This window comes from Pygoscelis adeliae, unplaced genomic scaffold (assembly GCF_000699105.1).
Source record: "Pygoscelis adeliae isolate BGI_AS28 unplaced genomic scaffold, ASM69910v1 Scaffold42, whole genome shotgun sequence".
Taxonomy (NCBI): domain Eukaryota; kingdom Metazoa; phylum Chordata; class Aves; order Sphenisciformes; family Spheniscidae; genus Pygoscelis; species Pygoscelis adeliae.
Window position 1 is genome coordinate 8,061,322 of NW_008824283.1, and position 17,593 is coordinate 8,078,914.

The 17,593-nt window shown below is 37.5% G+C and overlaps 1 protein-coding gene across 1 annotated transcript in view; it reads right to left on the reverse strand.

Annotated features, from left to right (window-relative positions):
* Positions 1-17,160, reverse strand: part of CEP192 (centrosomal protein 192kDa) — a 90,305-nt gene extending 73,145 nt beyond the window's left edge. The window contains exons 1-12 of the mRNA XM_009318524.1: positions 16,958-17,160; positions 15,970-16,092; positions 14,265-14,419; positions 12,715-12,761; positions 11,071-11,203; positions 7,978-8,132; positions 5,381-5,521; positions 4,789-5,125; positions 4,312-4,452; positions 1,771-1,835; positions 1,498-1,689; positions 416-539 (exon numbers count right to left, since the gene is read on the reverse strand). Of these exons, the coding sequence (XP_009316799.1) occupies positions 416-539; positions 1,498-1,689; positions 1,771-1,835; positions 4,312-4,452; positions 4,789-5,125; positions 5,381-5,521; positions 7,978-8,132; positions 11,071-11,203; positions 12,715-12,761; positions 14,265-14,419; positions 15,970-16,092; positions 16,958-17,127 (1,783 nt within the window). The 5' untranslated portion in view covers positions 17,128-17,160. The remainder of the gene's footprint in view (positions 1-415; positions 540-1,497; positions 1,690-1,770; positions 1,836-4,311; positions 4,453-4,788; positions 5,126-5,380; positions 5,522-7,977; positions 8,133-11,070; positions 11,204-12,714; positions 12,762-14,264; positions 14,420-15,969; positions 16,093-16,957) is intronic.
* Between the last annotated feature and the right edge of the window lie 433 nt (positions 17,161-17,593).

Genomic DNA, 17,593 nt, shown 5'->3' on the forward strand with positions numbered 1-17,593 from the left:
TATATCCTCTATACCTATATGAGCAAACAGACCAATTTTCTGGGGTTTGTTTTTGTTTGTTTGTTTTTTGGCAACACATTTATACAGCTTTTTTCAACAGGAAAACTCTGAATAGACTTTAATTATCAAAAGACATTCTGGTAGCTATCCAGTATCTGGAAATGCTGAAATATCCAAGACAATTTAGGGCAGTACTTAGTATTAGAATGTTCTCTCTTGTAAGTGTTCAGGTTCTGTGTTTTTCTGGGGGAAAGGGGGGTGGGGGAGGTGCTCACAGCAAAAAATATATTTGGTGAATGAAAACTAGTCTTTCTATCACAGATTACTCTTAGTAGTCTTTAATAGCTATATACAAGTAATTCTTAACTACTGCTATAACCACTGTCTAGGCCTGACCCTTCTGTTCTATAATTACCTGGAAACACCTCAGACAATTGCGAAATCTCTTGGCCGGTGTCACCTCCTGATGAATCAGATTGCCTTAGCAAAGCAACAGGTTGCCTTTTCTTCGGAGATGTAATATAGTAACCAAAAGATGGCTATAAAAAAAAAAAAATTACCCCAGAATACACCATGAGTAAATTTAGTCATTAATAAATCGGTTCAGTGGGCTTGCAAAAGCAGTTCCAGCCACAGTGCCTCCCCAGTTGGTGTTTGGCTCTCATACCACCGAGAAGTAACATATGCATTAGGCATTAGCATTGCAAATGCCTAATCCAAATACATACATTTCCAATATATACATAAAATAAACTAACAACTTATTTATACCAGTTAGACAAAAGAAAGTACATATGCTTTCATCATCTCTGCCTGGAGATATGCTCTGCCGCTCAGCCTCCAAATGCACCAGGACAGAACATGCCGATTCTACCAATTCAGCAGGTCACGACTGAATTACACAAGCATATTTGACTTCTTCCTCCCATTGTACACACTTCCCCGCTTTTTTTTTTTTGTCTGCAACACAAATGAGATACCGTCTACCAACAGTAGATAAGAGAATAGACAGGTATCAGATAGATGCAAGAAGCGTACAGAAGTATGTTGGTAAGTTAGAGTCTAGATGACTACATTTTTACTGAAGTCAGGCATTTGCCTAGATAGCACATCAACTATCAATAGCCAAAGATACCCTCACTGTTGAAATACCCCTGCCTGAGCAGCATTTCACTCAACTACTACGTGGATCGTTTGCTTGGACCTCCAACTTGCACCCTGTATATGGTGTACTTTTCTCTCTCTAATCCTACACATAATAGTGCCTCACCAAAAGGTGAGGATCAAGATTCATTGATAACACCAGCCAGCCCTTCATATCAGAAACTCCAAGTGGGAAACAAAAACCAATCCAGACCTGTCACACATAGAGAATTTCCTTCGCAAGTGAACGGAAAAGTAGTTCTCAGAAAGAATTAGTTACAATACAAAAAAAACAAAAGTAGCACTAGCTGTTGTTCTTGTCCTTTCCTTGTGTCTTACTACGAAGATACATACCCGTTTCACATCACTGCCTCCACCAAGACAACCAAGAGCTTCAGATCTCTGACCGAAGAACTCCCCCAAAGACAAACGTAAATAACAGGCATCTTTATCAAGATCAGATGTTCTCAGCAAAATGCAGCTATTGGCAGATTTCCATGAAGTATCTGCTAATTCAGATGCATTTAGAACGTCTACTTTTTCCACCTGCAGACAAAGACATTTCACAAGTTGTAACTTGCAAATAAGTTAGAGAACTATTCTGTTTACATTCAGATAATTAGTTACCTGCACAAGTTTGTGTGCTTTCTCAAATTCTTCCTGGTCTTGTGCAATCATAGCTGCTGCTTCAGCTTAAAACCAAAGAGAACATTTATTAAAATAAGGTATAAGTTATTAAGTGCTGTCATTACTATTTTACATCATTAAACTAAATTTTGAGGGACAGATATAGCAATATTTAATTCTACATCTGAGACAGTTTGGGACACACTAGGAGTTATGCCATCCTGTTATGGTGAAAAAAGTTCACATGAAATTCATTTTAAAAGAGTAAATGATCCCCCTGGATCATTAGGGGCCACAGTAAAATCAGCATTTAGCTAACTAACTTAGTGGTGAATAAAGAAAGTCTCTTATGGCCTTAACCCCAAGCCAAACTATAACTTTTCATAGGTTACGCTACCCATACTAGCTAGAATTGAGCATCCTGTGGCTACTTCCGAATAAACTTCTACTACATTTGGTTTTGAAAATTTCATCAAAGTAGTACCTTTGAACTGGAGCAAAAGAAACAGACTGGTTTGTACCAGTTCATTAAATACCTGCGCAAATTAACAGGCCAAATAAATCCATACTTCTTTTAAATTCAAACGCTTGTATTATTTTCACAATGACCATTTACAGAACAATGAACACTTCAAGTCTCTTCAAAATGATGTGAAAAACTGCTGATCAAGAGATATTGCTCTACCACCTTATTTCAACGTTAATGTATCATTAAGCCCATCCAAACTTATAAAATACATGGCCTTGTACACACAGCATCCTTAGTCATAGAGGACACAGGGCAAATGGAGGAATAAGTCAAGAATGGACACAAACTTGTAAAGTGAATACAGCTGTTGTCCATAAAATTACTTATGGGAAGTCGCAATACATACTCTGAGGAAAGAACCAAAGTTGGAATACATCTTTATTGAGCGATCCAACTGTGTTTCCTAAAGACAACCTAGCACTATCGATGACACATTGTTATATGCAGTTGAACTCTAAGTCACTATCAGTTCTTCCTTAATCCTCTGTATAAGCCATACAGCTCTCTGAAGACGTCCTGAAGCACCGAAGTCCGTCAAGTGAGCAATCCTGCACTATTCTAGACAAGAATACACTGTGTGCACCGTCTGCTGACAGAGATAGACATGTCATAAATGAGACTCAGAAGCATCAGATGCAACATTTCCTTTCTGTCCCTACACATAAAAATCTCTCAGCTGTCAAGCATCACACTTGAGCATTGCAAACAGACAGGCAAATTAGCAGCCAGAAAAATGCTAACCACATTGAATCTGTAAGCGCGTGTCTCCTAGTGTGTGAACAGGTAAGCCAATCAGCTCGAAAGCAGAATTCCTTTAAAAACCCATCAGACAGGAAAAAGCTAAACAGCCTTGGAAAAATTTACAACAGTCAAATATTCTAATCACTCGACAACCCCAGTCTGAGATGCAGGAAAGTGTCTGAAATAATCTGGCATTTGAAAAATAATGGAGGAGCTCTGCTTTACTGACAGAGTAGATCGGGAAGTTTCTACCAAATTGGATCATATTTGCTTGTTCCAGCAGAAAACCACTACAGTGTTGAAAAACATTATTTCAACCAATCAACCCTGTTTGATCATTCATTCAAAATAAACAATTCTAGACAGCAACATATACAGCATTCCCTCTGAAAGAAAGAAGAGCCTTGAGTGGACCATGGACATCCTTAGAATATATTAGCCCATCCATATCTCACTTTAGAAACTAGGAGAAACACTGTTGCTTGAATCTGTCTAGTAAAACAGATGACATTTTGGTGTTAAGGAATTGATCTGTCTACAGTACTATGCACATATTATCCAAGCCTGTATGACAAACATACAGACTCTCATGAAGATCAGTCTGAGAGTGCTTAAGGAAAAGAAACAACTTTAAGTAAACAGAGGTTCAAGAAGCCTGGAATTTGTTAGAAGATGAGAGTCCAGTGAAGCCCCTCAATAAGCTCCAACGTTTTTCAGTACCCGTACCATTTTTCAGCATCAAGACATTCCCAAGGGGTTCACAAAAAAATCACCAGCTGGTGAATTCAGCAGCTCTTTTCACATTCTAGTTGATTTTGTAGTAATTTGTTGTTTACAATTATTTCCTGTCTTATAACCGTCACGTGATACAGAATGACTACTGTTTCCTCTTCTTGAAAGAAAGGATAACAATAATTGAAGTCCAAAGGAAAAATTGTGGAAATGACAGCTACAAGAGTTACTTCTGCTCATACAATAGGTTCCAGTGACACATTAGAATGCTTTTTGAAACAAAACAAAACACTCTTCATGGGAAGAGTGGGAAACATGGAAAAAAGCTATCAACTATAACTAATGAGAATATCATTATACACTACTATCGACATCAGCTTTCAAATAATTTGTAGTATCTAAAGCCTGGAGGCTTTGCAACACCAAGTACTGATTTGTTGAAATGGGGGAAAAAAAAAAAAAAAAAAAAAGAGTAAGAAAGTTTCCTCAACACTATTACAGATAACAACAGCTAACTAAAAAGGAAAAAGATTACATACATCCAGTAATGAACTCCTCATTTATTTTATCATCTTCAGACAGATTTAAATCTTGTTCTTCATCAAATGAAGTATAATACGCAAGATCAGTCACCCATTTGCCCTCTTCATTCTGATAGACAATGCTGTGTGGTAAATCACCTGAAAGATATATCAAATACTACACTGTTGATTAAAATAAAAAGAAATATGGCAAAGTCTCTTAAGTTTAGATTAAGGAGTTAAAAAAAACGTAGCTCAAGTGCTGCAAGTGCAAGCTTAAACCAGTTTCATCATCAAATAAACAACAGTTAAGTGTAATATACAACAGTCTATTTTTTAAAACAAAAACAAGTCAAAATTTATTCAAGCTACATTGTTTTTTATTACCGACTTGCACAACTAAAGAAAAATGCATAGCTTACAATTTTATTTCTTTTTCCATGCAACAAAGTCCGGTCACAATTGTATAAATGGGTTATATCTAAAGCAACATACCTTTGTCTGTTGTAGCTAAACTTATGTTCTCACAGCTGTCTGCAGTTGGAGACAGGTAAGTATCAGCAAGACCGACTTCACATTCAGTTGCATCTGTCTGAGATGCATTTGCACTAAGAACTTTAGGAGTGGTGTAGTGCCCCAAAAATCCTCTGGCTGCGTGTAGTACTTCTGCATCAGAAGAAGCAGCCAGACACTCAGAGGACTGTATTTCTTGCTTTGGAAGGACATCCGAGACCTCAGCTTTATAGCTGTCCATGCACTGAAGATACCGTGAATCTAATTGCAACTCAGCAGCAGTGCAGGAATCTAGCACATCTCCGGTAGTCATGGAATTCTTAGAAAACAATAATCATTTAAAAAGAGTCAGAAGTGCAGTTGTTAACTGCTTGTGCTAATAGTTCTAGGTACAAAATAGTCCAAGCTAGCTATGTTTGAAAAATATGTCTGAAAACAAAGTGGTGTTATTAATTTTTTGTAAAGAAAGTTTGAGTTGTTAGTTCAATCTCTAACAAGTTTTCAAATGCACTGCCATCTTCTACTACAGTCTTACTTTATATGATAAACAGAAAAGTAAATGACAATTTCATACCAGTTGCCGTACCGCTGTGGGCAGTGTTTCTCTTTGCACAGGACATCCAGTTATCCCTTGATTTTGTGAATCTTCATCACTGGCATTTCCAGAGTCTACTCCTGTCACAGACTGATAAGTGTCAGGAACCTGAAAGTTCTCCTTTTAAAAAAAAAAAATAATTAAGATTTAAGTTACACTAGAACAGATATACCAAAGAAAAAAAAAATTTTAACACTACAATTGTTTTCACAATGTTAAAAAATTCTCTAGTAAACAGATTATAATACTTTGTTCGCTCACGTGCCACTGCCAGAAGTATCTCTAGCTGCTAGCACCACGACCAAGGACAACAGTTCCTGGCTATGCCAGTCCATGCATCTGCCTCCAAAGGCATACAAAGCAAGAAGATGGAGGATCTCTTCTTCTTCCTACTACACCCTTTCATTCCCTTTAACAAGGGCACCATGCTACTCCTCTTCCCCTTCTGGGTGACCCACTGCTGGATGAGGACTCCAAATCCAACTCAGAACCTGTTGTAGCTACCCCACTGCCTATCTACAATGGCAGTGAAGAAGGAACATCTTACACAAGTAGAAAAGGCCTGAGGTCAGAGACCAGAACTGTATTATTCTCACTCTTCAAACAACCACCTATTCCTTTCTTCACATACAGCCGTAGATCAGCAACTGGCAGCCTATGCAGATTGCTTTTACAGGGTTAACATATCACTTCCCACAGCTTAGAAACTCCGATGTCAGTTGCAAAATTTCTGAAATTTCAGAAGCTACAGTTCATTTAACTGTTTAAAATCAATCACGCTTTCCCATTCTGGTCAAGCATGCAACTGCCAGGATCGCATCCATCGTTGCAAAACCAAGAAAATGGAAAGGCACTTAATCCCTGGCACTCTGTAATGGAGCTAACTGCTGCTCAAACACAAACCACAAGCCAGCCAGTTGCTGCTCTACACTTACCTTTCACACACTGACCACTTATTTAAGAGACTTACTTACTCTCCTGGAAAAACAAGTCTCTGTGATACTATGCACTTAATAAAACCTTGCAGATTGCTATCCAAAATAATAAACCAGTGATCAAAAAGATTTTATAAACTAGTTGTATGACAGAAAATAAGTGCCAGCATGTTACCCTAACAGTTACAGAAACAAAAAATAAAACAATCTTTTATCAATAGTGAATTAAATTTCTTTCCAACAAGTTTAATCAGTGTCTTAAAAGACAATTCCATTCCGTTCTTTGGATTTTGTTGCAGTTAAAACTGTAATCCTAATTAAGAATAGGAACAAGTTAAACTACTGAAAGTAGTTTTGCCACAGAACCATCAGAATAAAATTAAGCAATTCCTACACAGACAGTAGGCCCATCTCCTGGATATTACAAGCAAGTTACAAGCAAGATCAAAAGACGGCCTTAGTTTCAGTTCAGCTAAACAGCTTGCTGGGGCTGGAGGGGACAGGGTAAATCAAGTATTTTATGGGTATTAGCTTTCTTATGGAGATTTACCTTTCATCAAAAATTCTTTGCATTCAGAGGCTGGTAATCAAAATTAAAATCATACCATCACAAGACGATAGCATCAGTAGAGGCTTCTGCTTAGTTACCAATGATATAATGCTTATCTACAAACATCACACCATCTCTGACACTAAAAACCACCACTAGGAAGCTGAGAGGGGAAGCAAGGTGTATAAGAAACATTCATACCTTAAAAGCATTCAAGAGAATGCCTCAGAGATACAGTAAGTTCAGACCAGCACAAACAATACAAAACTCTAAAAGCAATTTTTGCTGTTGTAATAAGTATTAAGAAATGCAGTATTAAGCAGTCCAGCAGAAAAAGTCCATCTTCAGGAAATACTACTGATGCTATATTAGTTATTACAGGATTTCTCTGAGGACATGTGTCCATCATCCCAGAGAAGGGACAGGAATCCAGTCTTAGGAATCTGGGGTTGTTTTTTTTCTTTTTCCCTTTGCAAGATCAAGTAACAGAATTGACTGCACAAGGTTCTCTACCAGAGCTGCTTATCAGGAGAAAGGAGAAGGCTACGCACAGGACAAAGAGGAGCGTGAGGAGCAGGGTTAGAGAGGCATAGGGAACCTGAATAGAGACTTGAATAAAGGAGACACCATAATAGGAAACTCTTCAGCTTTGCTGCAAGCCTTCCTGACTAATGCCTCCTGGGACAGCCAGCTACTTATCTAATTCTACCTTATCTCATAAACAGCAAGACCTGCTGTAACAAGCAGATGAATCAGGTGCTCACTCTGCACTACAAGGAAAAGGAAAACAAACACAAAAATAGCTACCTAGCTTCTTTCCTTTTCTCCCCCACCCCCTCAAGAAAAACCTTGCAGAGGGAACAGAAAAAGTCAGAAGCTCACTCAAATGGCTTTGTTTCTAGTTTGGAGCTGTATTTGCTATCTTTAAATTTAAAAAGAATCCTTCGCTGTACAGGCTACCTGTTGGACAGTATTTGGGTTTGTCAGGAAAGAAATAAAGCCTAGTTCACCCTAGCAGACAATCCTCAATGATGCTACCATGTTTAAGGGCCATTGGGCATGCTAAGCTTTGAACTTTACTTTAAACCTACTTGAAATAAGCCATTTTCAGAAAGCTTCAGCGCTGTACAGCATTCTGAGAGTTTCTGTATGTCAGTGTCTCCTCTTGTCATTTCTGGTTGTATCAGCTGCTCAAAATAGGCTTCTAGTTGGTTATCAAAGAACTCTTCATCATCAATATCATCATCTATTGAAAGAGAAGAAAATATCCTATTCACCTTTCACAGACATTTTACATCACTTGACATACTATCAAAGCGACTCCGTAATTTTTAATACATTGAGTCTCACAATACACTCACACAGTCAGAGCAGAATTATCCTGGTTTTCCCTTAAAATAATTGGGTCACAGAAACATGTAATTGTCTTACTCCATGACTAGTGATATACAGCAAATAAGATGACTATAAGCTAGCATGTTAACTCCCAGGCTATCAAGTGACTCCTCTTCCTTCACATGATCTATACACCACCACATTCCAACTAGCAAATAATATACATACTCATAAATTAGAAGTAAAATATATATAACATTTTTCAAACTTCACAGAAAGTGACTGAAGCATAGTTCTGTATTTCAATGGCAAAAAATGTTAAGTGCCATTACTAAGAACAGTACTATTCCTATTTGTCAAGTGAGAAGTTTTCCAAGACACAATTTTTCTTGTTTTGAGGCTGCTTTTAATTTGTGGGGGCTGGGAGTAGACAAGAGTTTCCAGGGTTTTTGTTTGTTTGTTCTTAAAGACTCTGTCCTGGTTTCGGCTGGGATAGCGTTAACTTTCTTCCTAATAGCTGGTACAGTGCTGTGTTTTGGATTTAGGATGGGAATAATGTTGATAGCAACAACTAAAACACCGGTGTGTTAAGTAGTGCTTACACTAGTCAAGGACTTTTCAGCTTCTCATGCCCTGCCAGCAAGAAGCTGGGAGGGGGCACAGCCAGGACAGCTGACCCAAACCGGCCAAAGGGATATTCCATACCATGTGATGTCATGCTCAGTACATAAACTGGGGGGCGTTGGCCGGGAGAGGGGTGACCACTGCTCGGGAACTGGCTGGGCATGGGTCAGCAGGTGGTGAGCAATTGCATTGTACATCACTTGTTTTGTATATTTTTATCATTATTATTATTTTCCTTTCCTTTTCTGTCTTATTAAACTGTCTTTATCTCAACCCGTGAATTTTACTCTTTTTTTTTTCCCCCAATTCTCTCCCCCATCCCACTCTGCAGGGGGGAGTGAGCAAATGGCTGTGTGGTGTTTAGTTGCCTGCTGGGTTAAACCACAACAGTCCTTTTGGCATCCAACGTGGGGCTCGAAGGGTTGAGATAACGACAGATCTGACCAGAGCGTGTTAAGGCAAATTTGTTATAAGCATTCATCATATGGGTTTAACAGTTGCTGGTCACAATGTTCATTAATTTACTCTCAAAGTTGTGGTGCTTGCTCTCAAAGTTGTGTTATGTAACATCGTACTTGCTGTTTACGTTCCCTGTTTACGTTCGCTGTTGTGCTGTTTATCACCTCTGTGAGCTGGATCAAGGATATCATTTTGCCGCACTGTGTAACACTACTGGCTTATGATGTGACAAAATTAACTCTATCCCAGCCAAAACCAGGACAGACCCAAACAACAGTCAGCTTTTTGGGGCATGGTTAAATGCACTTTTAAAACCATTGTAAAACATATTCTGAGAAGTTTGACATCTTTACTTTTTATTCTTCCGTTTCCAGGAAACAGTATCCTGTTTGTGTTTTTCCTTATTAAAAAAAAAACCACATTATACTCAAACAGGCCTTGCATTTATAAACTCGCAACTATATTTTGTTTTCCACATAGTTAAAGAAACATTCATTTTCAGGGTGCTGGTGATGGTTTAAGAATTCTCCAACAAATTTGCCTTTGTAGTATATTTCAATTCTTCCCCCAAAAAAGGTAATTCTGAAGAATCTTCTCAGTATTTCCTTCTGCCAAAGAGGTCTACACAATGCCAAAAACGTACAGGAAAAAAGTACATCTATACACACACAGGTAAGTCATCATTATGTTTGCATTCCCAGTTTTGCCAGTGCCCTGTACAAAGAGCCCGATTTACAGAAGCACACTCTCTCAACAAAATGCAATTTAGTTGAATTGGAAGCTATGGATGCTCCGCAACTTTGATATTACAGCAAAGCAACCAGGATCTGTTACATTTGAGAGTCAATAAATGAGAAATCTGCATCATGGCTCTGCTTCCACATATGATACTGGAGAAGGTGGATGGATTACAGCAGGCTAAGTTTCTTCAATTTTTGAAAGAGGACTAATACCTGTCCTCAGAATGAACATCCATAGAGTGCTTTAAAAATTATATAACGATTAGTTAGTTACCTGAATGGTAGACAAATACCTACAATTCAAACTCGAATTAACACCACCACGACAATTGTTTTAATCTCATTTACCTATACCTTGATTTCTTCTTTGTGAAACTGAAATAATAATCCGCTATCTTCCAAATAATGAGAAAGTAGATTAATGTATTTTAGCTCAGATACCAGAGACTTCCTCCTTATTTTTAGAAATACTCAGCTGCCAAATTTACACTGGATACAGAATTGCATGATAAAAATTAGTACATTGCACACTGACCAGGAAAAATAAAAAGATCAGTTAGCTTCACCAGTACCGGAACCCTGAATAGACAAGTATTTCCAACTAAAGACTACCAACTCCTTAGAAGGGCAGATAAAAGTAATTCCATCCCCTAGGGTGAAAAAAAAAAAAATAGTATTTTTACTCAGCAAACTATTAACTTAATTTTTATATGCTTAATGCACAAGTAAGTTATGCAACAAGAAAGAACAAGAAGACTTCAAAAGACAGCCATGACATCTGTAGATGTAATAGGGAGAAATCCAGTAACCCTACTTGAACGCAGGGCTGCTTGATCACAAGACGGCAGTAAACCTATTTATCACCCTGCCTTCCTCATTCACCTGAGGACATGCCCTGTCATCAGTGTTTTTGATCAAGCATGATCCTGTATTAAATACTTCAGTAAAACAACACCTTTCTTCTCAATGCAATAACATTGTGTCAGAATTCTAGACTCAACTACCCAGAGTTATAAATACACTTACCAGTGGAATCTTCTTCTGAACTTGCAAGAGATGAGAGTTTCTCATTTTCCAAAAAACTTGAAAGGCTATTGCTCAGATGATCACTTGAGATTTCACCTTCTATCAGCTTTTCAGAAGGTTCAGATGGACCAACCTGTGAAAAGCATCCATGCAGAAATCTTTCTAGGAGTTACTAGCTGTTGTATAAATTCAGTTATTAATAAACAATTAATGAGGTCAAAAATATTCCAAAACTTCCCCCCCCTTTTTTTTTCCCTACTTAACCCAGCAAACATTCTGGTTGCAATGGACTTTGCCTGCTAGCTTCCAGAACAGATACATGCAAGAAATACAGGGATCATAAAGGGGAAAGAGGGGGAAAAAGCATCTGAATGACACCAAACTTAAACCTCAAAAATAAAATACTGAACCATTGCATTAAAGAGTTTGGACTTGAAAAAATCCGCCCCCCCCGCCATTCATTAAGCTGCAATCCCAACTTAAAAAGTACAAAGACAACTCTCAATAGTTTCCTATGCTGCTAAAACAGTGCTTCTTCAGAAATTGTACACCCAGATTAACCCTTTGTTGATAATTTCTTCAAATAACCATACTAAATTGCTTATAAAGTAGTATTTCAGCTGAATCTAGCTATCTTTTATATACCTGAACGATTTTTATAAACAGCACGATGTAATGTCTGTTTTGGATTTAGATCCATTTATCACAAAGAATGTGAGACATCTTTGACAGACAGCAAAAAAGTCAAAAGTTCAGAAAGTAAAAAATTTGAAAGGGACTTGAATTATGGTTTTCAGATGACAGCCTGTGAGCATTCAACTGCAACTCACTGACCACTGTGGCCCCTAGAAAAATCAAATGAAAGAAAACTATATCAATTTAGTAAATACCAGCTGACACATTAAGGAGCACACACTGGACAGCATCTGGCTGCAACCTGAGGCATATTTTCTACAAGGGCCATGAGATCTCCCATTCCTGTCTGCCTTGTATCTCTGTGCCCATAATTATTAGCTTCTCTAACACAGTAGATAAAAACAGCTGAAGCACAGCCCTGCCTGTCAATACCTGCAGCTATGTGCTAGCTCTGGGATAGAGACAGCAAAAAAAAAAAAAAAAAAAAACAACAAAAAAAAAAAAGGCAGCAGGAAGATTGTGTTCTTACAAATGGTGCAGTATTTAAGGTTGAGGACACTGAAAAAGTCACCTGAACTAATATTCCTCAAAGTAATTAACGAGTACAGGGCCAAGTCAAATCAGGTGGATATTGTCTACTTCAATTTCCAAAACCATTCCAAAAAGTTCCAAAAGCTAAACTACGATTGGGATAAAATGTAAGGTCCTTACATGGATAAAGAACTACAAGACAGCAGAGGGTAGGAGTAAACAACAATTTTCACAATTGAGAAAGATTAGGTAGAGTCATGCTCCCATGGTACTAATTATGTTAAGTGATCTGCAAAAAGGAGGCAAAGTGAGGCATGACACATTCAGCATGCTAGCACTGTTACAGACTTAAGGGATACGCAACATAAGACAACAAACACAGTTCAATTCCCTCCCTCCTCCTCTCACACAATTAAGTCTAGTACAAGATTAATATTAGAAAACTTTTCATTTCACTCTACATAGAAAAGGTTTCACCTTGTTATTCTTACTGTCTGGAAGAAAACATATTCCAGTTGACAAACCTGGAACAAAAGAACGTAGTGTCATCAGTAGTATAACAAGAACAAAATAAAATACTAAGTGCTAACAGTTCTGTAAGATAGCAGACTGAGCTTCTTGAAGGTCTTGGCATACAACATAAAAATAATCCTGAAACACACACTTTATCACAATAGCAAAGTTTACATGTTCTTATAACAACGATCAAAAGTATCTGGGAGTAATTAAAAAGGCAGGGCTTCATCAGGGCTAGAACTGTAAAAATTATGCAAGACAATTACTGCCATAAGGATTTCTATAAGGCAATGGAAAAAATTAAGGAGTCCCAGGTTGCACTAGCAGAAGTCGCAACAAGCATTCTGTTCCACTGTTGCATTTCACCTATTGGGCCAATCCTTTCTTTGGATCACTTGTAAGCAGCTTCCATTTGTCCTTGTGTTATATCCACCCATAATCCAATCACAAGTCCCACAAGACAGAGAACATTTTAGACATGCACATACAGATTTTAGCAAAAAAGGTTCCTAATTCTTAAATAATAGATGGGAATAAAAGGCAATTGCCGGACTAGAATCCTAAACCTTGAATAAACAAGTTAAAACCAATTAACTAAATATGATCAGGCACTATCAAGTCCAAACACTGGGCAATCCCAGTTTTCCAAAGCATCATGATTTTTGTTGCCATAGTTACTGCCACTTCTTCAAGGCTACAATAATAAGTGACTGAAGTCAACACTTCACTGTTAGAAGTGTGTTTTATAAGGACCCATTTATTTTACAAACCATAGTACTTTCTAACTGAGTATGTTTTCTATTAAATTATTAATACTTACCTCATGAAAACCTATGCAAATATTCAGATAAAGCTTAGAAAATGACTAGTAATGACTAGAAGTATATATTTACTAAGTATATTTATTGACTTTTAAGGAACAAGCAGAATTTAATCACAGGATTGGCAGTAGCAAAAAAACCAAAAAAGTTTAATATCAACAGCCACGCTTTTAAAATAAGTTACAGAATATTATTTTGCTTCCACTACTCTATTCATACTTCAAAAAAGAAGTCTTCACAGCAATTATTCCAAACTACTTTTTCATGCACCATCTCACTAGAAAAGTAGGTTTCCAGCTTCTATAACTGCGGTTAAAGATCACCTATTGCAGGTCAGAATACAGCAAGAAAAGAGACATTAGTTAAAATACAATCTCATAGACTTACACCTACTGAAAGAGAAGGCGTAGAAAACAACTTACATATACTTCTTCCACAAGTAAAGTTCCTACTAGCATTCTAATTATGGTATTTTATAGCAAACATTATTTTCACCAGCTCCTGCCTAGCTTTGTACTTTGGGAAGAAATCTAAGAACACGATGTCAACCACAAGCTTTCTCTGTTTTCAGTTTGTTCAAATCAAAGAGATTATTTTTCAAAACCCATTTAGACTATGCCATAAAACAGTGAAAGGATCAAGAGAAGACATCTATAGCATAAAAAGCTAATTACACTCAAATTTTAATACCTTCCAATCGTTCAGGTGGCAATACCTCAAGTAAGGTATCTTGACTGCGATTTGAATGCTCAATGACATTCTGATCTTGCTCTCCGTATATTGAGTGGGATTCTTTCCAACTAACAGAAGTTGGCTGCGGTTCTTTAACTTGTGTAGCAACTTCCCTAGAAAGAGAATTATTTCAATGGAAAAAAAATCACTCGGTGAGATCGACATTAGTATACAACATCTCTATATATAAAGATCTGATAAATTCTCCAATTTTAATCCTTCGTCTCTAGGAAGTTAGCTGTTCCCATTAACATAGGTTCTACAGACCTATTACCTGTCATTTTACAATAAAGGAATAAATATCAAGATTACAAGAGCTTCAGTTTCACAATCTAAAGTGTGAAACAAATAGCGAAATTTAATGTAACATATACCTCTCTACTTTTTTCTGTTTGTTCCTTTCTCTTTCATTTCTGCAAAAAGGAAAAGTATAAGGGGAAAAGAGTCTGTGCCAGGCGACTTCCATGATCCATTTGAGAGCAAGTCAAACCCTAGACAAGATTTTCCTAAGTCCACAATATCGGCATGCCTTTTGTAACATTAAATTAGGGACTAAATCATAAAGAACATGACTTACTGAAATGCCATATAGTTCTTTTAAAAAACAGCTTTTATAATTCTGCAGAAAAGTTATTTTGTTGAGATGTACGTTGTAAGATGTTACAATTTCCACACTGAGTGAACGGAACCATACTTTTGCTTTAGTATTTTAGATACATAAATAAAACTAATATTTGAAAGTCTAAAATGCAGTTATTCCATGTTTTGTATTTTTTTTTTACTTGAGTACATTCAAGAGGCTGACTCCCTCTCTTAAATCTTATATTCTTTGTTTTTATAGGGACATGCTGCCTATAGTGCAATTTTATCAGTGAGAAAGACGCACATTGCTGTTTCTGTCGCAACAATAGGAACAGATTTCACCTTGGTTGGAACAACCTATGCAACAGCTCCCAACACTTCCACCACTTAGTAATGCTCTCCAAGTTATTTCACTAACATGAGCTATTTCTTAAGAAATAGCAATCACTGAGGCTACAAGGAAGCTAAATTTAATAGAAATGGATGTTCCTTTCTGTATGCAAACCGCATGATACTTACTTGGAACAGATTAAAATCAGTGCAAGCTGTTATTCACACACATGACATGAACCAGAAACATCAGCTTAATTCTAGATTATGTAATGTAAACTAGGTAAATACAAGCCAGATTCAAATAAGTCGATTAATTAACCACACTTAGGAAATTTTTAATTAGTATGACAACAAAACAAAACATCATAGTTTAAAAAAGAAATCACTTCTAAAGATTCATTCCTGTCATGTACATGAAGCCAAATTAGTCAATTAAACAGCAGAACGCTGTTCATGTAGGACTGTACAGCCTAAGTGGTAGCATTGCACGGGATGCTTCAGAAAACATGGAGGAGCTGTTTTAGTAGCAAAAGCTGCCTAGGCTGCCAAACACTATAAGCTAACAGGCTAATGCACAGCTGAGCTCTCCAGTTACTGCCATCAAAAGGCCAGTAGTAGAAGCTGCTGCTGAGGTGGGCAATTCAATTCCAAAGTATTCCATAATTAGCTTATAGTACATATAAATCTACATACTACAAACTGGTATGTGCATTTTAGGACAGAATTAGATTTTAACTGTCTCACTTACATGTCATCACGAAAGCTGAGGGCAAATCTCCCCATTGGCTCAGGATCTGACTGACTACTGTGGGAAGATCCTGATGGAGGTGAATGTTTCCCTTCTAAATAGGATGCACAGATATCAGAAAGCCTGTAAGGGTGGGGAGGAAAAACACACAACAGAATCATTCTAATATGCACCTCTCCTGTTTTCCAAAGAACTGGAAAAATAAAAGAAATCATATTGATGGCCACTCACCTCCTGTAAGTTCAATTATTTTAATATTTTAGCGTTTTCTAGCCAATCTGTATTTACAGGTACATGTATGTACCCAGAATGATCCTCTCCAGTTCTCTGTAGTTCTTTAGAGAAATACTGCATTATCATTTTTAGTGGATAGTGCTGTCCCATTTGGAACGCACACTTCGGGAAAGATGGGGTATAAAAATCTAATCTTACTCCTTGTTAAGTCACAGGACAGCAGTTAAGCGAGCAAAGGCTTCTAGTTGTTACTCTTATAATGATTTGTTCAGCAAGGAGTATAGCAAAATCGTGTTAAATTTTCATTCGTGTCCATAACAATAGTTCTTACACTACCCTTTCTAAAATGAGCCAGATTCAGGTAAGTTAAGTGAACAGTTAACAGAGTTAAGAGAACACACATGTAAAAAACATATCATTCTCTATATGACTTCAAACTTGAGTATACTAAGCTGAAGAGTCGAGTTAAAAGAAACTTGATTGTTATCAGTCTAAAAACTAAAATCCTTTTTTAAAGAGTAATTTTAATAAAAAAGTATTTATGAGTTATGAGTGTAACACAGATTTTTCACTGCTAATACAATCAGTATTGTACTAATCAGCTATGTTTGCTGATTAGTATGCTACTGATTAGTAAACAGTTTTATCATCTACCAAATAATCTGTCAAAAGACTTTTTCCTCTCCAAAATTAAATGTTTCAAACCAGTCAACTGTTTTTTACATTACTAAGGGCTATTAACTGACAGTCTCACCTGTTGTCACAGCCCATTTTACTCCTGGCAACAGTTGAAGCTGCAACAGGTAAGCCAGGGTTTGAGGAAATAGTAACATTTTCAAAAAGGACACTTGCACTGCTACTCAGTGAATGGCCCAAGAAGCTTGGAAACGTCTCATCAGCAATATTTCTGAAGTCTTCCATCATCCTGCACAAGCTGCTTAAAATAGCACTCTGCTTGGCAACCCGATCAGCCCTGGTCCAGCAGCATCTGAAAGTAAGAACAAAACAACCATACAGTTACACAAGTCACAGTAATGCTGTCAAAAATACGTTATTTATACATCACAGCCAATATTCTTTGGCAATCACCCCACTTCACCCACAAACATACTTAAAAATTATTTCCGGTCCTCTCCCCCCAGGCTTTTTGGGGGCCACAGAGTTTTATAGTCTTCTTGAACTTTCTAAGAGCAGCACTCCTGCAAGTTAGCGTACCGACGCTGCAAGACATGCCAACCTATATTTAGCCTGTAAAGCTGCTTGGATCCAGACAGCCTTCCTCCATTTCCACAGCAGCGAGCACCTGGGGAGCTACAAACTCCGTCAGGCGATCTCCTCAGGCCGCTACTTGGCAGGCTACAGCCTAACGCTACTGAGCTCAACGCGGAAG